The sequence below is a fragment of the Sycon ciliatum genome, chromosome 3 (genome assembly GCF_964019385.1).
Source record: "Sycon ciliatum chromosome 3, ocSycCili1.1, whole genome shotgun sequence".
In the NCBI taxonomy this organism is placed as follows: domain Eukaryota; kingdom Metazoa; phylum Porifera; class Calcarea; order Leucosolenida; family Sycettidae; genus Sycon; species Sycon ciliatum.
In genome coordinates, this window is record NC_088645.1 from 40,204,263 (window position 1) to 40,225,815 (window position 21,553).

Here is a 21,553-nt window from a genome sequence, read left to right on the forward strand (position 1 = left end):
TTCGCTGTGTTGTTGTCCTGCTGTCTGCTTGCTCTGGACATTCAGATTCTGCTTGGTTCTGTTTCTCTGTGTCTTGATCGCTCTCTGCCTAAATTATGCCAGTTGGCGCTCTGACTAGCTCCCAGATATACTCTTATCTCGGGCATATCTCTCTTACCCTAACATTGAAGTTATGGGCACCTCGGTCTACCGGGCACCATGTGGGAGAGTTACTAGTAGGCTGTCAGCTTTTTTTGTAAATACCCCGAAGTCCCAATCTATCCTGGAAAAAATCAATGACATCTGCGGTTAGCGAACGAAGTCAAGAAATTGAAGTTGATGTGGTTTGGCCATGTTACGAGACATGACGTTTTCTCCAAGCCCTTCCTGCAAGGATCAACTCCTGGATCTCGACCGAGAGGAAGGCCCACAACATCATGGATTTCTAACATTAGAAGTTGGACGGGTCTTCCCTTTGCATGCTCTCTCTCATGCAGCGCACGATAGAGTTGGATTCAGAGACATCATTCGCAATTCTCTCGCTGATTAATGCCTCTATGATCACCTTGTGATTATGAGTTATACATACATACATACATACATACATACATACATACATACATACATACATACATACATGCATACATACATACATACATACATACATACTCAATCTGCGGACAGAACTGTTTCGTCCTTTGTGGACTCGTCAACGCAGCACAGAGAAATGAGGCCGAACCTGATAGCAATGGAAATAAAAATTTCCAATCAGGCCCGAACGTACCTTGCCAGAGTGCTCAAACTGACAAGTCAGTGAGGTCTGCATAACGCAAACAGCAAAGGCACTACCCCACGCAAGAGTGCTCAACTGCTACAAGAGCAGGAGCGAAATACTCAATCTGCGGACAGAACTGTTTCGTCCTTTGTGGACATACATACATACATACATACCGTGAAGTACCGTTGATCCACCCCTCTCTAATTTCTGCTGCTGTGAAGTGACTTCGGCATATACAGTGAAATACGGTGTTGAACCAACGCTTACACTGCCGTACACGATACGTGCCAGTGCAGGATGAAGCATGTGCACAATCCAGCATGCCAAGTCTGATCTTCTGCTTTGTTGTACATCAACTTGACCGACTTAATGTTATTCCCGCCCCCTGCCGAAAAACTAGCGGGGAAGCGACATAGGGTGGGGGGGGGGGGGGTAGGGGCAGATCAACGGTAGTGACATCACGTGCCAGATCTCTGGCACTTCCTCATCACAATGTACACGACAAACGTGTCCATGTCCTGACCGCCCGGATAAGAAAGATATGAGTGTAAGGTCTGATCGGGACCCTGTTCTGCTGAATACAATACGCTACTTTTGCCGAAAGAGTGACCAAGCATTCGGGCAAATTTCCGATTTGCATGTGAAATGGACACCTACCCCCATGTAGCACACTCACACACCCAAACCCACACATTCATGCATTATTTTGCTTCTGGCTTGCCGCTCTGACCACTCTTTTGATTTTTCCTAATGTTGTAATATCTGCCTGCATGTGCGTGTGTATGCGCTTGTGTCCTTTCCCCCAGCTTGGTGGTGGCACTAGTCACAATGGGAGATTCATGAAAGGGAGCTGTGTGGCGACGCTCTGAGAGTTCCGTTCTGAGTGGAATTTGAAGGTGTGACAACTGTACATGCATCCAGTATGATGTGTTGACTGGGATTAAGTCCTGCAGTCGGGCATTTTCGCTTTCTTACATTTCGTGCTGGTGTAGTTCCGACTACCTCGCAATCAGCACGTGGATCTTGCCCGTAAGCAGAGCGTATGCTCGGCTGGCTGTTGGAGTATTTTCTTCATCTCGTTTCTCTCTCTCTCTCTCTCTCTCTCTCTCTCTCTCTCTCTCGCCCTCTTGCTCTATCTCTCTGTTCGAACGACGTGCCTGGTTTCAGGATTCTCTGCCTTGGATTCAAGATATGTTTCAACTTTATCGGCCTGAATATGTTTTCGTTTGTGTATGTATGTGTTGTTAGCTATGGTACCGGCACGCATGACCTTGTTACGGCTTTTCGCTATGTTTCTGTGCGTGCCATGCATAGTGCCGCTGTTGACCTGCTGCAAGTCTTCAGCGATTTGATCATATTGAAATTGCTGTCTATAATCTCGCCATTGCGCTGCCTCAGATGATGTATGCTGAGAATGTACCCTTAGTCTAGTGCTATTTTACTGAAAATCCCTGTCCGGTGTATTTGGCAGAGTGAGGTGCGTGCGTGCGTGTGTACGTGTGTGTGTGTGTGTGTGTGTGTGTGTGTGTGTGTGTGTGTGTGTGTGTGTGTGTGTGTGTGTGTGCTGATCTGCATGCATTGCCCGAAGCGTTTCCGACGACAGCAAGATTTGACGAGGCACCAGAAGTCCTGCCAATGACGGTGCCCTCCAAACTCTGGCCCCCTCCGGGGGTGACATTGCCCAATGGGCAGTCATGCTATAGTAGTACATGTAGTAGTAGTAGTGTGTGTGTGTGTGTGTGTGTGTGTGTGTGTCCGCCACGGCAGCATGTCGCTGTGGACGCGGGGAAAACCTGCTGCCGGCCCGGCGACCTCAAGCGTCACGAACCTTTCTGCCGGTTGCGGCCGAATTTGTCCTTTTGCTATCATTGCCTTTGGCAATGGGCAAGTCCAAGGTCCACGGTGTGTGTGGTGTGTGTGAGTGTGTGTGTGTGTGTGTGTGTGGTGTGTTGTGTGTGTGTGTGTGTGTGTGTGTGTGTGTGTGTGTGTGTGTGTGTGTGTGTGTGTTTGTGTGTGTACTACTGTGCATGTATCAGGCTGTGGCAAGAGCAAACAAACTCAAGAGCCGCCGAGCGTGCCACCGGGTAACCCCCCCCCCCCTTCAGCACTTCCCAGCGCGGGTTTCCCGGGAGAGCTATCGAGTGCAGCATGGTGCACAGCGCAGAAGATCAGACTTGGCATGATGGGATTGTGCACATATTCACCCACATGAGCATACTTACCCTGGCACGTATTATGTGCAGCAGTGTATGCATCAGCTCGACGCCACATTTTTGACATACACCCTGAAGTCGCGTCGCAGGTAGAAATTAAAGGGGGGGGGGGGGGGCGTTTGTTTTCAATGCATGATAGGAGTGATTCAACTAACCCAAATTCCTTATCGACTAGATTCAATGCTATCGACTGGTATTGCGATCATGTATGAAAACAGACATTATTCACTACCGTACTGGCAATATATGTTGCCGCGTAACGCGTAACGCAGGGGGTGCGGCGTAACACGCGACCAGGCTAGTGCGACAAATTTTCGTTGAGTTCGTAACGCGCGTCCGGCGGGGTGCGGCGATCTTTTCATTGCAGTTTGCACTGCACAAGAAAAAATGATGCGGCAAAAGCAAAAAAATGATGCGGCAATAGCAAAAAAGTGATGCGGCAATAGCAAAAAAAGGACTGCGGCAATATAGAAACCTGTGTAACGGCTCCTGTGCGACTTTGCATGTAACGCCCTGCGTGCGGCAAACATGTGCCAATGTATTAACGCTTCATGGCCTCACTGCGGCAACATATATTGCCAGTACGGTATATTCAATGTTCACCTATCCCATGCATAAGAAACATACGTCACAGAGGAACACATTGTGTACGGTTCAACCAAGATTGAGTATAACCCCCCAGGTTATACTCTTGGTTCAACGTTCAATGGTTCTATGTCGTACCAACGTAACTAAGGTGTTTGGCTTTTTTTAAAGACTAGTTTGCATCGATCTTGTTTTGGTTTTCACGCCAACAAGGTACTTTCAGCTTCCAAGAGCTTCTGGACGAGGAAAGATATCGAGAATTCTAGCTCTAGTGAAACCGATGACGACGAGGAAATCTCTGGCGGAAGAGATTCTAGATTTGTTCAGAGACTGCCATAGCACACAGAATTCGAAGTAACACAATCATGTACATCCTTGGAAATCTTCCGTGCCAAATCGAGACGAGGACTCGTCGCACTGTCATTGTAACTGTTGTATAGGAAGCATCAACCATGTCAACTATTAGTAGTATTACTTTAGTTTAGAGAAAGACATGTCCATGTGGACCTACACATGTACCTTGTACCATGACGTAGATCTACACTTGGACGACAGCTATTTTTGTAGTCGACACTGACGACAGGAAAAGTTGAAAAAAGCGGCGTCGTCATCTTTGTTGGCCATTTTCGGTCTGGAGTCGTGCACATGTGTGGTCCGGAGTAGATAAAAAGCCGGTTTTTTAGTACTCCCTGGGCCTGGTGGTCATCATTTCCACGCCCAGCGCTGCATATCGCAGACTGCACAACTACTTTCCGTGTGCACTTTCACATCGGCCACCTTGCGAAAAAGCTCAATTGAAAAAGTGCAGTGAACATTGCTTGTTCAAGTAGTTGTTGCCCCTTGATTCTCAACCTTTCTCGGTCTCTGTATTTTCGTTTAGCAACCTTTCCGCTTGACACGGTTGAGAGTTGTAGTGGTTGTCCTCTAGTAGCAGATTACTGCATATGCGGCAGCGGTAATGGTGAACGTGGATATAAAAACCACACCTATCGAGGATAGCTTCGACCTTGGCGATGAGCTGGGAAGGTAAGACATTTACCTTCAAGTTTTAGTTGAGGACAACATTTCTGAAAGTGATTTTGGGGTGAATTTCGCCACTAGGTAGTTCTGGTCGTGGGGGAATGTGGCGCTTGTAGATCTGTTCCGCTTGTTGCTTCCATGCGTAGTGCATAGTCTTGTCAAATGCAATCGGCTTGGCGATCCCATCCATTGTATGCAGTCAGTTCTCGACCTCACCTCATTCCAATCAGTTTTGACACATCGTGGTTACCGTATGCATTTGTGTGCGTACATGCACGAGGAAATATCCGTGAGGAAAATATCTGTGATCCTTCCAAGACTTCTGCTCTCAAAGCATTGTGGTCCTGCGACTGTTCTCAATTGTTGTCTGTTCGAACTTGTAAACGTGTGCCTCGTGTGAATAGTTTTGTGGATGATTGCTGCGGAGGTATTTCTTCGGCAGCTCGTTTGCTTCTTGCGCAAGGTGTTCTTGCCTGCATTTTGAGAAGGTTTTCGGCCTTGGACTTTCTGCCCTCCAGAGCAGTGCTGTTAGGGTCGTTGTGTTTGCTTTCACTCCCCTGCCTTTGTCGGTGCACGTAGATCTACTGGGTGTTGCAGAACTGCACGGAGCGTCACAAAGGGTAGCCCGTCCGTAGCCTAGGCTAGGGATTGAATCCGGATTGCAAGCACACTTGTACACAACGAACCAAACTGCAACGTCAGCTGGCTGTTTCGGGACCCCGCGATACAATTCTCTTTTTTCGAAAGGAAACAGCAGCGAAAACTCTGTCGGCCGTACATAGATGTGTACGGGGGGTTGTGGTGTGGCCATGTGGATAGTGAGTTGTAATTATTGTACAACCCGAGCGAAGAAAACGTCTTGTCTGCTTGGTCAATCGCATAGCGCATGCGTACAAGTACATTGGTTCGTCAACCCGAGGCTTTTTAAAAAAAAACTGGAGATGTTTTGTGTGAATAAGTAACGAAGGATCGTTCCTAATCTTGAAAGGAAATCGCAGACATCGTTTCCACTAGAGCTGAGGTACTGTGTTGTTTGGAGAACTTCAGCTTGAGTGGGTAGAGGCCCGCATGGCCACAGCATTTAACTCTGGACGAGCGAGCAGGTCCATGAAAACAGTTGAATTTGTGATTGAGCTCGATGCCAATAGTACATACATAACTCCCCAAGACTAGAGCGTGCAACTCCACTTTGGTTGCTGTCCCGTCAGAATTTGGTTGACCTCATTATTTTTTTATGATGCAACGTGCAGTGGACTCGTATCATCATACGTAGCCTGAACCTGCTTTGGACGAATCCCTATTATTTTGGTGCTGTACAAATTACACACACTTCCCCTGTACAAATTAGTGCAAGGAAACACGTGCGATTCGTTGAGTTGACACCCAGTACACACGTAAATCACTTGTGCGAGGAGCATCGCGTCAATAACGTCAACTTGAAATTGGGTGAGGACAACAGGGTATGCAAGAGTTGCACACTCTCGGAGTTTACGTACTCTAAGGGGCCTATTATATGTGCAACTCCAGCCCGGGCTGGAGCGAGTGGGCCAGCCCGCCAAGGGTGTTAACATGTGCACGGCTGGGCTGGTCGCCAGCCCGCAGTGAGTTTATATGCGCTGAGCACACGCCATCCCGTTGTGAGTATGCAGCGAACACACTACGACTGTAGTGTGCTGCCCCGGGCTGAAACGCAGGGCTGTAAGTCCCGTGTCGCATCGCAAAACGTGGCGTTAGCATGAGTGTGCGCCTGTTGCAGTTCCTCGGCATTATATGTAGTCTGTATTGTATATTCAGTTACCGAGAGTAAAGGCGGTGTATGTGTCAGACAAATCAGAGTGGAAGGGGTTCCAGCGGAAACATTTCCAATCACCAGGAGGGAACGCAGATGTCGTCCACATTTTGCGATACGCACGCATGAACACGCCGACCCGTCATGGGCCTTTGCCGCGCGTATGCAGTGCGGACTTTCACGAGGCTCTCGTCATCTGACTCCCTGTCATACACCCGTATCCATTGGCGGGCTCTGGGGCATGTGCACACATTCTGATTGGTAGAAATATTATCAACAGCTCACGGCTGGTTCCAAAGTCTATCCTGCTGAATGGGATGTATGCATCCATTTCCCGCCGTTAGGTTTTACAGGGCAAGTCCACTACAGCCGTACACACTCTGATACCAGCTCTGCATAAAAGGTCATGAACTCTGTACGGTCATACTCATAAATGTACTAGAATGGGTTGTACCAAGAGTACATACCCCCCCCCCCCCCCCCCCCCAGAGTGTGCAACTCCCACATACCCTGCTGTCCCGACAGAATTTCAAGTTGACTTCATTATTTCACATCACGTGACATGGTTCAAAAGGTTATGCTGGCAAACAGTGCAAAGTGATCAGAAGAGAGTTGTACCCCAAGCTGGGCTGCGTACAACCCAGTATCTATCATGCACAGAGTGCAAATAATGTGTACGGGTTCATCACGTGATGTGAAGTTCTGCCGTCGCAGACCCCATAGCTGGAGTTGCACACTCTTGGGGTTATGTACTCTTGATAGAATGGAAGAGAAAAACAACACAACATCAAGAGAACATAGGGGACTACAAAGGGCGTGTAGGTGCTATTGAGCTGTGCCGGTGAGGTGAAGTGCGCTCCCCCGTCCAATGGTCTCGGGATCAAGGCGCACATCACGCATCACACGACAGGCACTTGCACGTTTTACAGGGAGTGACATGCGAGAAAAGTGACTGTGTGGATTCACACAGCTACATGCACTCGACGACAGGCGCGTTTGCATTTTTGAATGCTTCACCGACCATTAGCCATGGGTATTTCAAATTTTCAAAACACGCATACAATAATTATCATGCTCTAAAGAGCTGCGTAAAAAATGAAGTCTTGTTTCGCGGTTTTTGGTGTAAATGTACTCCTGCATGCCACGATTATCGTGAAAGTGGGGGGCCCCAGGTCGCTTGCACTTTTCGGCCACTTTTCTCGTTCACAGGTAAAATACCATAGCAACTTTCTGGTGCACGTGGATTTGCCTGTCGTGCGAATACCCCATAACTCGCCTAGCAAGAAGGTGACGGCCATCTTCTATGCATACCTGCCATTGTCCGTAACTCTCACTCGCATACATGTACATTTTGATGGGGAAGTGCCAGAGATCTGGCGTGTGACCTCACTATTTTCACACAAAAATGGGACAAGTGGAGCAATATTTCCACTAAAATTCACCCACAGGGTGTGCTGCGATAGACCGAGGTGGCCATACGTTTGTGGTCCGGATAAAAGATAATTATGAGTGTATACGGAGAAAAAATGTATTGCATGTGAACGATAGTGGACTGGGGTAGGGCACTCCGGATCACGTGCAGTTCCCTCTTTGCCCGGTGGTAATCAAAGACGCACTAGCCACTGTACGTTCTGAACAGCGCTAACCAAAAAGCTGACAGGATCTCTTTTCTAAATACTCAACATGTCAGGTTCCTTTGTATAGCTATGATTTCCAGTGAGTCACTCACAGTACTACATGGCGCTGGCCTCGCATAGGATGTGGAGCAAGCGCAATCTAATCCTGCCCATTGTAACACTCAATTCAATGTGTGTGTGCTGCCGTTGTTGCTGTGCGTGTTCAGGGGCAAGTTCGGCGTGGTCAAGAAGTGCCGGTGCAAGGATGACGATGAGGACTATGCGGCCAAGTTCATTCGCAAGCGCAAGACGCGCGTGGGTCGCGGCCAGCGTCCGGAGGACATCTACCGTGAGATTGAGATCATGCAGAACCTCAACGGCCATCCGCGCATCGTCTCGCTCGAGGCCGTCTTTGAGGACAAGACCAACATCATCATGGTCATGGAACTGTAAGTGGATATGTATACTACCATGATTTTTGAATGTCTTCGGACGAAGCTTCACTCAGAAGAATGAAGACTTCACTGCAGCTTTGCAGCTAACAGAGCGTGTGAAGGCAGGCGTGCATTTACCGTCTTTTCGCCAGGTGTGTCGATGTCGCCATATGAGTCTAGCATAATAACCAGGTGTACGTCTTATCCCACTCCACGCCGAATGATTTACATCAGAGAGGGTCAGTGATTCGTTGTCAACTCGTAAACAAAACGAGATCGATTTCGTTTTGTATTCGGCTCGTGCAGTGCCCAAAATAGGTTCAGTGACTCGTGCACGAGAAGACAGCGAGTCGCATCATGATTGTCATGGTAAATATGGCGGAGAGAAAATTTGAAAGATCTTTCTGCAAAATTTCTTCGCACAAAGACTTTTTTGATACAAACGTTCGAACGTCATGTCAGCACATCATCAAGAACTAACTGTTCCGACCGTGACAGGGCGTTGCCGATGTCCTGCCAAGCCTTATTCCCTTGCGGTAAGGCAAAGACGTTTTCATGTCCGGAGGACAAGATCAAGTTCAGCAACTTGATGTCATCTAAGACTGCAAATTTGCGAATTCTTCTGCATTCTACAGGAGTTGCTCCACAGGGAGACACGGGGGTGGAGGGGGATGTTGGGGGAGCCTGCACTTCACTTGACATTGCGGAAAAAGGAAAGGAAAAATTCTTACCAAACACAACGAAAGTGAAAACGAAAGAATCGATAATCAACAAAGATGAAATTTTTTCACAAAAGTCAAAAAGTTTTCACACTTTCTGGGGCAGATCGATCTCGGAGCTGCATACGAATCAGGCAGGCCGGATTCGTAAAAACGAATCTTCTGAACGAGATGTCAACGAGACTCTAACCCGGACCGGGTGTCAGCACTCGTTTCGTTCATGAAAAACGAGTCACTGAACCTATTGAACTTATTCCACCTATCATCAGCTCAATTCCCTGCATTGACGACTCTTGCGATGGGCTTCTGTTCTGTATTGCACACACTACACAGGCTGCGCGGTACAGAGCTGTTCGCTGTGCTAGCGAAGAAAGATCACTTCATGGAGACGGAGGCCATCGATTACCTCAAGCAAATGTTGAATGGCATAGCGTTCATCCACCACAAGGGTTACATCCACCTGGATCTCAAGGTCAGTTGTGCCAAATATGCTATGGTTTCACCGCATTATTGTGTGGGCGTGCGTGTGTGTGTGTGGGGGTGGGTGGACGTGTGTGCGTGTGGGTGGATGTGCATGCGTGGGTGGGTGTGCGTGCGTGCGTGTGGGTGCGCACGCATGTGGAGGACGGGGAGTCGCTTTACTTTCACGCTACATTAACCCTTTCCATGCCATGGACGCGTATACGCGTTTTTTTAGTATGAGCCGATTGGCCACGGACGCGTTTACGCGTTCTGCCTACACTGTACAATGTACACTGTACAGTACATGTGTATCGCGCGCTATAGACTAGTGTACAAACTGTTGTAACTCCGTCAAAATATCTCGGACTGCTAAGGTTGTGACACCGCTGGAAAGGTCTTGAGCTCAGCTTTCCAGGGATATAAAGTTCTTCGCGATACGATAAGGTATGACCGAGCGGCGATAAATTGAACGGCCAGAATGCGCAAATTTCATTTTTTGGCGATCGATTCCAATTTTTGTTCGCGACTTCGTGCGGGCTAGGGGATTTCCCCTAGACACAGCGCGTGCGCAGTCAGCTGCAACAAACGCGCTTGAATATCAGCTTTCCAACGCAGTTTGAATCGTGAAAATCAGTTCACAATGAGCAAGAAGACGAAAGAAAACATGAGAGGCAGTCGTTTTGTTATTTTCAGGCATTGTAGGGGGACTTTGAGAGGAGATGGAAGTGGCCCTGGTATGCCTGTCGCGCTGTGAGTGCCTAACATGGCTTCCTGTTGTCCAGATCTTTCCAACAAGCCATGGATCGTGAAAATCCATCAAGGTACAGTGAAATAGCAATAAATTTCGTTCTGAGGTGCGCGTGCAGCTTTGAACAGTTGAGCTCAGCGCCTGAACAATGCGTGGCCAACACATGAAAACATGCTGGCATGGAAAGGGTTAAGAATTCAGCTGTTATGGTAGCAGGTTTTACTCTTCTGTACCTGACCGCAATATGGCTACAGCAGTGTTGGACTTTTCTGGAGCATGGGATCTCTGGAAGCCTTTACTGGTGCTACAGACACTCACTGTTTGCATTTTCCTAAGTCCACTACGTCATCGTCACACAGCTGTTTTTTTGTGCGATTTCACGCCACTTTACAATATGGCCGCCGAAAGTCTCGATCGGGCTTCAATGGCAAGAAATTTGAATTTTCAAATCGCCAGAACACGAGTAGGCCATGGTTTCCCGTGGATTTTGGTGACTGGTTAGCCCGGATAGCCTTGGGAACACGCTGGTCACGTGCGTCTTGTTTCAAGCTTTCCGCTCGTACCTCACATGCCTGCCTTTCCTTCAAGAAACATTTGTTCTGCGTCGTGCAACTTTCGCTTCACTCTGAAGTACTCCTTGTGTCGTCGCTGTCAAACTCGGCCCCGAGAAGCCTTTCCTGGATTTTTCCCAGGCTAGATGGCAATTTTCCCAGGTAGAGGACTATCCTCTGGTTGTCTTCCCTGAGTGTCGTTGTTGTTCGCGCATGAACTTCTGAGTTCGCGAGGCGGGTCAGGAACCTGTTTTCTCTTGATTCGGAAGACAAATGGCGTGGCCCTTTAGTTGCTGTTGAGTCTAGAAGGCTGCTTCCTGCTGTAAATTCCTTAGATGGCATGTGGGATATTGTAGAAGACAGCAGCCGGCCAAGTGAGCTGGAAATTGTGATATCTCTCCTATTGTGCGTTGAACGAGTACGAAATGTCCAATTTGAATATTGTACACGCGTGCACGCCAAGCAGAGGCCGATAATCACAGGGGCGGTCAATCTCTGGACTACCAGGAGTAGTTTTGAGCAAGTTTGAAGCGGAAAGACAGCTAACTGGGCAGGCCAGGATGCCTTTCCACCCTTTTTCTCTCTCAAATTACCTAGAACAGCGACATGAGTTTCTTCCAAAAACGCAAACTCATCCCGTATTTGCACTGTCCGTACAATGTTACATATATCGCACCGAACGACGCCATATTTATAAGTGCCTGTGCTGGAACAGCCGTGGCCAGTGGGTTTACCGGGTGTTAGCGGCCATCTTGAGTTCCCTTCGGGAGCGGACACGATAATTTTGCTTTGCTTTTACTACGCCAGCGTACCAGTACGTTCAACCATTGCCCAAACATCAGAGGTTATAGTGAGCTTTGTTGTTTCTGTTCTGTTTGTGGATATGCTACAGCCGGAGAATGTGGTGCTGCAGGACGAGGGCTGTCAGAACCTCAAGATCATCGACTTCGGTCTGGCGCAGAAGTACGACCCGAGAGCTGAGCCCAAGGAGATTGTCGGCACTCCGGAGTTTATGGGTGAGAGGCAGTGGTGTGGTTCTTACTAGTTTGACTCATGCTGATGTTCAGTCAGCAGTCGGTGTGTATATCCGTGGACTGTTTGAGTGGGTATGGGGGAGTATGTGTTCGTGCATTTGTATCTGTATGGGGGGGGGGGGGGTGCTTGGGAGTACTAGTAAAAAGCGCCTATGCACTTTCTCATTTTTTTGGTCTCTCGCTGTCTTCTCGGTGTATTTCTGCAGCCCCGGAATCAATCTCCTTTGAACCGACATCTCCAGCCACGGACATGTGGGCTGTCGGTGTCATCACCTATATCCTGTGAGTTGACTCGTTTTGAACCTGTACGTTGTCGTGGTTCTCTTGCGTTTGTGAAGAATGTGTCATGTGGCAAGTGGCATGGACGCTATGCCAGTAGTAGTTGTGTGATGTCTTGTGAATGGGCAGTTTTGTAGTCGATAATACATTTCGCTGATTTCAACAGTTCCTGCTGGATATCACCTGCAACTAATTGTGTTTCCTGTGCATTTCTGAATTTGACTGCGCGGCACTGCAGGCTCAGTGGATGCTCTCCTTTCCTTGGCGACGATGATATTGAAACCTACGGCAACATCACGTCCGGCGAAGTCGCCTTCCCGGAGGAGTACTTCGCCGACCTGTCGCCGGAAGTGCAGGACTTCATCTGTGAACTGCTCGCGCCGAAGCCAGCGTAAGTGCTAACGCTAACACCGAGACCTCTGGTTGGCTGTGTTGCTCTCAGTCCATTGGAATGTCGTCTCTATATCCTGAGCGGCGGCGGCACCAGCAACCTCTACAGGGGGTTCCAGTATACCGTAAAGTCTTGTATAAAAGCCGCGGCTTCTATGACTTTCTTGGTGACATTTTGCAGGCTTCTATATGAGACAGGCTTCTATACAAGACAGGTATTTCTATGTATGTCAACACTAAAACCAGGCTTATGTATGATTTGATGGGCCCAAAATTGCGGCTTCTATTCAAGTGCGGCTTTTATACAAGACTTTACGGTAGTCAAAACTGAACAGCTGATACATGGACGTGGACACGCATATGGTCGCCAGTAGTACATTTACGAAATTTAGGGTGTTCCGGGGAACCCCTGGAACCCCTTCTGGATCCGCCCCTGAGCCTCTATGTCTTGTTTCACGTTGCTATTCATATGCTTCCCAGCAGGGCTGTGTTCATTGTAAAGCCACACGTTTTTATTTCTATGTTTCTCGTCATCTGAAAATCTAAAAACGTATAGGAGAGGTGGAAAAAAATAAAAAAAAGTTTACTAGACCTTTGTTCACACTAAAATCCACCAATACACCATGCAAAAAGCATCCATAGTTAGCAACTAGTATGTGGTAGGAGCTTCTATCACAATTATGTGCATGTGCAGCTAGATTGCGCACAACAAATGCCGACCTCGCATCATGTGTCGCGCAGGCCAGGCCACATTATGCACATGTGCATGAGTGTGCTGGTCCCCACATGCACAGTCAGTGCAGCATAGTTGTTTTTCTTTTTTTCTTCCAGACCCCTGAATCGTATGCGTGCGGGTGACGAGAAACATAGAAATAAAAACGTGTGGCCTAATAAAAAAATGAGTTTTGGAAGTGTGCAATGTGTGTTGGGTTGTCCGTGAGAGCATCACTCCTGCACTCTCTGTCCTATCTAGCACTTGGATCTGGTGTGATACGATAACTGGCTGCGGTGTGGCATGGAATTGCTGGAATCTTGGCAGGGAAGTGAAGGCCGATGGTACATTTCAGTAGGGCAATACCTCACCGACAAGGGTGAACACAAGGTAGAACGCAAATCGATATGCACCAAGTGGAAAGCCGGCAGGAAGCCTTGTACGTCAACTCGCTGCCTTCATTGCAGCACGGTTGGCGATTGCAGCCGTCGTCGTGGGGCTGACGTTAAACCCTAAAGTGCCGTGTAGCGATTGTGAACGGCAAATGTCTCCGCGCCGTACTCATGTCCACCGTCAACACGATATACTGTGTATGTGTGTTGTATACGTTTTGCCCCCGTGCAGTGACCGTCTCACCGCGGAGAAGACCCTGCAGCACAAGTGGCTGGTGAGTTGAAATCTCTGTCCTTTCTTTTCTCGTCACCTCAACCTCGAAAATGTACTTCTGTCTGGTGGGAAAAGTACTCATGTGCAATCTGTGATCACGTTGCACGCACACAGAAGGTATGCATCGAAGATGGCTGTCACCTTTTTGCGGGGCAAGTTGCCCCATTTATGGCAGATACAGCCCATTCTGGTTCTTTGATGCGTATGACCTGACAAAGTTCATGACCTTTTATGCAGAGCTGGTATCAGAGCGTGTACGGTTGTAGTGGACTTGCCCTGTAAAACCTAACGGCGGGAAATGGATGCATACGTCCCGTTCTGTAGGCGTGTGATCAACGTTCCATGCTCTTTGGGATAGTCAGTGAACTTGTCCAGCCAAGCAGACGAATGTGGAAGTTGTACAGACAAAGATATGTTGAAGTTGTACAGTTGTACAGTTGTAGACCGTAATGCATGCAACATTTGGGACATGCAATGTTGCGCTTCAGTGATTGCATTTCACCGTGAAGATAAACTCTCTCTACTTCAGTTTTTAGTGTGACGGTGTGTTGCAGCCACGGTAGACGAAAATGAATTTGCTCTTGGAAGTTTCAAACTGCAAACTCCCTCTTCAATAAGCTCGCTCTCTTCAGATAATCTCTTTCTCACTCCTCAATGTAGTCGTTCCGTTCGTCCTGGTCTTAGTCATCCCGTCTATAATAAATGTCGTTCCATCAACCTACCTGTTCCCGTTGTCAGTTGTGTTAGTGAGTAAGAAACCTCTCTTCTTCGGACCCAACAGTACCAAAGTGATGCTGAGTACCATTCTACTATGTATGGGTACCTGCTCTCTATGGACTTGATGTACTTTGCATGCGCATGTGCATCTGTGTGGACTCCTAGTTTGCTTCCCCGTGGTGACTCATCCCTCATAGGTTGAATCCACGTCTTGTTGACGCGACTGCATTTGTGTCGAAAGCGTGTGCATTGCAAGCGGACAGTGGGACCAACATGACCGATGTCACGTGACCCATCGGTGCAGCGATTCATTGGTGTTGGAACCAACATGGCAAGCATATGCGACCAAGAGTCCATACTCCCCCAGAGTGTGCAACTGGGATGGGGTTGCGGGACGGCGTAATCCGTGATGTACGTTGTTTTTTGGGTTGGACGTGCGTCATTCCGTCGACGCTGTCCACCACGTTCCGAAACCCAAACACACTTCCCCTACTCACGATGTCACACTATGATGTGCAACACGGATTTCGCCGTCCCAGATCAGGGGTGTAGGAGGGGTTTTGGAAGTGGTACGACCGAAGGCCGTGTTGGGGGGGGGGGGTCGGAGGTACCTCCCCGGGAAAATTTTGTAAAAAAGACACAAAATCCTGCGTTCTGGGAACTTCTGGCACACTTCTGGCGCAGTGTGCAATCGAGTCGAGTACAGTACTCAGTACGACTGCAGCTGCATGGCAGATCTACGAGTAGATCTACGACTACGAGTCTAGAAAAAGGTCAAAGTCTGATGTGCATACCGGTACGCGGTATGCATCGATGGATCCTGATTTTTTTATTACGGTTTTGCACGTTCCGGAGACGGACCACACTTTTCGAAAAGTGGTACGGCCATGGTCGTACCAGTCGTAGCGGGTGCTACGCCCCTGCAGATCTGATCAGTGAAGTTGCGCACTCTGCAGGGATTATGGACTCTTGATGCGATCCATAGACACAGAGATCATTGGTGTTGGAACCAACATGGCAGGCATATGCGACCCATAGGTGCAGGGATTCACTTGTGGTAGAACCCACATGGCTGTCCAATATGGTCGTGTGATGGTTGTGCAACCGCAATATACAGACAGGTGGTCTTTTACTGTATTGGCCCGTACTGACGTGCATGCTGCACAATACCCAACCTAACACAACATACTCGATCTGTTTGCTCACAGGCCCCGAAGAAGACGAAGAACTTCAAGCGAATCGGCACCAAGCGGCTGCGTCGCTTCAACGCTCAGCGCAAGTGGCAGGTAAGCCGGGCTTGCAATCGTTAATCACCCGAGTGCAAGAATGCGAGACACCACCTGTTACTGGGGAAAGGGTGTTCAGGGTGTTGGACAGTGTTTTGCTTATCCCAGCATACTTACATACATTGCTTGTACATTCCATGATATGCTCAATGGCTGTGTATAGGATATACTGTAAAACCGGAAAGTTTAATGAGTCACAAAGTCTAACGTTTTAACGACCATTTTTTTTCGTTATTAAATAATAATTTTGAAGAAACGTTATAGCGAACCCGGTTTGAGATGTCTGTATAAAGATGCGCATACAGATGGGTGGCCAGGTAGCCATCGTTAAACTTTCTGCACGGTATCATGCCAAAATTCCAAAAAAACGTTACACTTTTTTGGTCGCTACACTTTCCAGTTTTACAGTAGGTTGCGCTGGAGAACAGTGCAAAGTGACCAGCAGAGAGTGTTACCAATAGCAGGGTTGTACACCACCACTCTAGCTGCCGCGCATTGTGCCTACTCCATGTCTACGCAATGTGTACGGGTTTGTCACGCGATGTGAAGTTCTGCCGTCTCAGACCCCATAGCTTGGACATGTGTGTGTGTGTGTGTGTGTGTGTGTGTGCGCGCGTGTGTGTGTGTGTGTTTGCGTGCGTGTGTGGGTGTGTTCTTGCATGTGTGTTTGTGCGTCTGTGTATATATCACTCTGCTTGTACAATGCAGGAGGCCATCCAAGCCGTGCTACGAACGTTGATGATGGCACGCGTGGTCGGCTACCTCAAGGAGATGGTTGAGGAGCGGGAGAAGAACTCCAGTCTGCCAGTCAACACCGTGACCGAACCGAAGCTGAAGCGTACACGCACTCGCGGCAGCACTATCCGACTGCGAGATCGCTCGCTGAAGGACAAGAAGAAGAAGACTGTGCAGTCGCCGGACGTGGACGCTCCAGTGGAGGTTGCGGCACCAGAGATAACTGTCAAGGGTGAGGACTGCGAGACCGACCTCGTCAAGGGAGTCATCACCGTCGAGATGGACTTCGCCAAATCCATAGCGCGCCCGCCCGGCTCTACTGGCTCCTTTGAGCGGCAGGGACGCAAGACATTGAGACTAAACAGAGTAAGCGATTGGCCCTATCATGTTTATTTTCGTAATTCTATTGCCTCCATGTACCTCGTATAAGATCATCGACTTAAAGAGACTGTATTTGGGTGTGGTGACCGGAATTGTTGCTTGCCCAAACACGTATCTCCTGCTGCATCTTCCTTTTGTGTCTATTATGTAAAATACATGCACACACAAACACACGCACACACGCACACACACACACACACACACACACACACACACACACACACACACACACACACACACACACACACACACACACACACACACACACACACACACACACACACACACACACACACACACACACACACACACACACACACACACACACACACACACACACACACACACACACACACACACACACACACACACACACACACACACACACACACACACACACACACACACACACACACACACACACACACACACACACCCGTGCACTGCTAGCCACTACTAATGCATGGCTGCCACTAGGGCCATGCCACTCCATAAAGGAGCCAGAGTCGGGGGGGGGGGGGGGGGGGGGTGTTCACTGGCACTTCTATGCCGCGACATGTCCTGAGTAAGTCGGAAACATATCGTTCACACACACACGCACCGGGTTGCTTTGCATGAAGGTGTTGCGGGCTTCGTATGGGCCTCTCTCATTGCGGGCTGTCTGTGTTTGTTCTTACTGCGTTCAGGGACAAGTTCGTTTCCGTCGTGCCGGCTCCACGTCCATTGATAACACGAGCCTTGCGATACCAGGAGTAGCCGAGGAGTCACAATCTGTCGACACATCTGGTGAGGCTGGTGCAGCAGTCGAGGAGAAAAGCAGCCTCGCCAACATCGCCGTCCAAGTTCCTGCCGTACCACCGGTTAGTGTTCTGTAGACTGTAGGCATTGTGTAGCATCTCATACTCAAAAACGCTTAGAAAGAGCAAAGATCCTTGCTCGAATCAGTGTCTGTTTTGCGTGCGCCAGCGCATCCTGTTGACGATGAACATTCCGCGAATCCCTTCGCACTATTCATGCCCCTTCTGTATTTTGTCCTGAGCTCAACATGTAACTTATATGCCCTTATCACCCTGCAAGAAGACGCCAGGGGCTGTCGGCAATGCCTGAGTGCAGTAGCACAATAAAAGTGGTCTCTCCAGGTGCGTGCCCCGTATGGGTTCCTGGGTGCCCGGAACCCCCTTTTTTTCCGTTCAAATGCAGGATTTTGCTTCATTTTTTTAATTTTTTCCGCGGGAGGCCCCCCCCCTTTAAGGGCACCGGCGCACGCGCCTGTCTCTCTGTGCAATACGTAGACATACCAGGGAAAGTCTTCCGTGCTCTGTAACTCCTTTTCCGCATCACAAAAATCTGGTACTGTCGTTACCAGTTTCTGAGGCCGGAAAATTTGGGAAATAATTATGTTCTTATCAATTGGTGTAGCCCAGATTGAGCTAACAGTGTTATGAGGATGTATGGCCGCAGCACAGTAGTAGCAATAGTCCATAACCCCAAGAGTGTGCAACTCTATACATGGAGATCCGCGCGGCGGAATTCCAACGTTACGTCCAAAATGACGTACACGTCCGTTGCGCTTGCACTACTCCCTGGTTCCAAGCACCGCGGAATGCGGAGTTTTGTCCTCTGTGCCTCAGTGGCATGACGCAATGTTGGCATTCCGCCGCGCAGTGGGCCTACAGCAGCCAGACCCCAGTTGCACACTCTTGGGGTTGTGGACTCTTGGTAGTAGTAATTTCACTTAGAGAGGGGCTTTGCCGGATGCTTACTTCTTGGAATGGCGGCTTCTCTCTGCATACAGTCAACTTCGCTTATAACGACACTCGGCGGGGCATCAAAAAAGTGTCCTTATTCGCGAAGTGTCGTTATACCCAAAGTCTCATTATATGTATTACAGTGGGATGGGACTTTGCTCTGGGCATGGAAATTATGTCGTTATTCGCGAATTGTCGTTATATCCGCAGTCGTTATTAGCGAAGTTGACTGTACATAGAAAAACTTGGCACTGTGGTTGAAAGCAATGGTCAGAGAAGACTCAACAGCATCAACACCAACCTGATCGTAACTGACGCCTGGCAAGCACATCTGCCGGCAGAGGAACAGGTGCGGCTGTCGTACCCGTCTCTACGGGTGCTCATGGTTTCTCCTCCGTGATTCTTAGACTTTGCCGTTCTTCTCTTTCTCTTGTAGCCTTCCCCTGCGATCGGTGCCTCCTCTGCCAAGGCCGCCGTTCACGAGGAACTGGCCGCGAGTCACCTCCGCTCTCAGCTAGCCATGTCCAATGTACGTACACCCATGCTACCAAGTGGCGGTGTTTGCCCTGGTGTTGATCGTGTTATTTAGACGTTGTGCATGCTCGCATGCATTGGCCACTGGAAAGTTGTATCTTCCAGCATTTTACCTACAACATCCTCTTTCTCATTTATCCGGACTCGACCTGAAGGACACCATTAGTTTCTTCGGCGAAACTCTCAGAATTGGTTCAGTGCCTAACATTTGCATGTACAGTTGAACATCCATTATCCGCACATCGACTATCCGACCATTCGATTATCCGTAACAGTTTTTTTAGGCGCACGTGCCGTAGAGTACGCACTGTGCATGTAGGGAGCCATTCAAAAAAATACGAAAATTTTGAAAAGTAAAAAGTAAAAAGGTCGTGCGGCTAGTAGTAACCACTGAAAGTGTGTGAGTGACAGTTTTTTTCTTATCCGGAACATTTGCCTTATCTGAACACCGCCTGACAGTTGTCTGCCCAGAGGTGGTCGGATAATCGATGTTCAACTGTATGAACATGGGCTGGTGATCTGTTTCCTGAGGTGCGCAAGCTCCACTGCAGCCGCTCCATTACACGGTAATCCCTACACGATCATCAAAGCGATCCTGATGATGGCTCCTGTCAGGAAATTTGATTGAGATAAGAGAAATTTGCGGCAATGGGGACTGCTTGCTTTGATGATGGTGTATGGGGTTTCCATATTTGCGATGTGATTTCCTAATTGAGTGCACCATCACCTCTGTTGTTTCGTGCTGTTCCCTATTAGGCTCTTCCCGCTGTGGACTTGTCCAAGCTGGAAGTCGCACAGGTGCTCATCTCCAGCGCGTCGCAGACGGAGAAGCTGAACGAGATGGTGGAGCGCGTGGTGCGCCTGAGCAAGGAGAACGAAGAGCTGAAGCGCATGCTGCGCACCATGGGCGAGTCGGTGGCCTCCCAACAAACAACAGAGGTGAGGATCCCCACCACTCTGCGGCTTTGAGTACCATCCATGAATAGCAGTACTCTAAAATTTCGGAATGAGGGCAAAATGTCATGTTAATTGAACAGACATTTTAGGTACAGTGAAGCGATTCCCTACAGTATGATGTGAATGTCAGTGTTTTTTCATGGAATTTGTTATGAACTAAATGTACCGAAAGTAAAAGCACACCAAACATTTGTGAAATTACAGTATTCCATCTGACTGTGCGTTGTTTGCGTCCCTTAAAGGGGGCGGGGGAGCTACAGTGGCATCAGTTGTAGTCCAGTCTCGCAGCCCATAACCAATCTGTCCCGCAGTTTAGTAGCGAGAACCTTGCAAGGTGTGGATTATATTGAGGTGAGAGTCCAATGAAATAAAAGCTGACTGACTCATTAATGTTCTTGGTGATTTTAGAATTCCAGTGGACGACGTGGATTTGAACGTGCCCCAGCGATTGATGATGGTACCGGTCTAACGCCGAAACATCCGACTCCATGATTGCCAAGCATCGTGATGCCGAGGTAAGCAACTGTGCCTTGTTGCTGTCAGGGGAATGTGTCCTACCTCTGTCTGTGACAGAGTGCCCATTCTTTCCTCTGCCATCCTCTCTGTCTGTCTGTCTCTCTCTCTCTCCCCCCCCCCCCTTCTCTCTCTCTCTCTCTCTCTCTCTCTCTCTCTCTCTCTCTCTCTCTCTCTCTCTCTCTCTCTCTCTCCTCTCTCTCTCTCTCTCTCTCTCTCTCTCTCTCTCTCTCTCGTTCTCTCTCTCTCTCTCTCTCTCTCTCTGTCTGTCTGTCTGTCTGTCTCTCTCGTTCTCTCTCTCCCTCTCTCTCTCTCCCTCTCTCTCTCTCTCTCTCTCCCTCTCTCTCTCTCTCTCTCTCTCTCTCTCTCTCTCTCTCTCTCTCTCTCTCTCTCTCTCTCTCTCTCTCTCTCTCTCTCTCTCTCTCTCTCTCTCTCCACAGGCCAGAACATACATACTTGTTTGGCTTACTGTGTTGCTGATCACGATGGTCAGTTTTGCTGAGTTGGCCTATCGGTCATGTGCTCTTATTCCCTTCAGGATATGAATGACGGTCGTCCTGTTTCCAGTTCGTCGAGATCAGCGTTCGAGGTGAGTACTGTTGCCTGTATGCCAATGTAACGACATCACCAATGACGTAATGGTATAATCACACCCTGTTGCCTAAACGGGCGTGATGACGCGTAATGCCATTGCCAGCCCACTTGTC

The 21,553-nt window shown here is 48.8% G+C and overlaps 2 protein-coding genes across 5 annotated transcripts in view; both read left to right on the forward strand.

Annotated features, from left to right (window-relative positions):
* Positions 1-2,205, forward strand: part of LOC135812194 (protein cornichon homolog 4-like) — a 6,113-nt gene extending 3,908 nt beyond the window's left edge. Inside the window, exon 5 of the mRNA XM_065325518.1 lies at positions 1,564-2,205. Coding sequence (XP_065181590.1) covers positions 1,564-1,600 — 37 coding nt within the window. The 3' untranslated portion in view covers positions 1,601-2,205. The remainder of the gene's footprint in view (positions 1-1,563) is intronic.
* Positions 2,206-4,324: 2,119 nt separating this feature from the next.
* LOC135812192 (death-associated protein kinase 2-like) overlaps positions 4,325-21,553 on the forward strand; it is a 31,973-nt gene continuing 14,744 nt past the window's right edge. The window contains exons 1-14 of one of the 4 annotated variants that reach the window (XM_065325512.1): positions 4,326-4,581; positions 8,208-8,429; positions 9,467-9,605; positions 11,787-11,910; positions 12,135-12,210; positions 12,446-12,598; positions 13,934-13,976; positions 15,901-15,978; positions 16,687-17,079; positions 17,781-17,954; positions 19,279-19,371; positions 20,133-20,315; positions 20,742-20,848; positions 21,385-21,435. In XM_065325512.1, coding sequence (XP_065181584.1) covers positions 4,514-4,581; positions 8,208-8,429; positions 9,467-9,605; positions 11,787-11,910; positions 12,135-12,210; positions 12,446-12,598; positions 13,934-13,976; positions 15,901-15,978; positions 16,687-17,079; positions 17,781-17,954; positions 19,279-19,371; positions 20,133-20,315; positions 20,742-20,825 — 1,830 coding nt within the window. In that variant the 5' untranslated portion in view covers positions 4,326-4,513 and the 3' untranslated portion in view covers positions 20,826-20,848; positions 21,385-21,435. Of the gene's footprint in view, positions 4,582-8,207; positions 8,430-9,466; positions 9,606-11,786; positions 11,911-12,134; positions 12,211-12,445; positions 12,599-13,933; positions 13,977-15,900; positions 15,979-16,686; positions 17,080-17,780; positions 17,955-19,278; positions 19,372-20,132; positions 20,316-20,741; positions 20,849-21,384; positions 21,436-21,553 lie in introns of those variants that run through there. The other 3 variants (XM_065325513.1, XM_065325514.1, XM_065325516.1) reach the window with 3 other exon arrangements.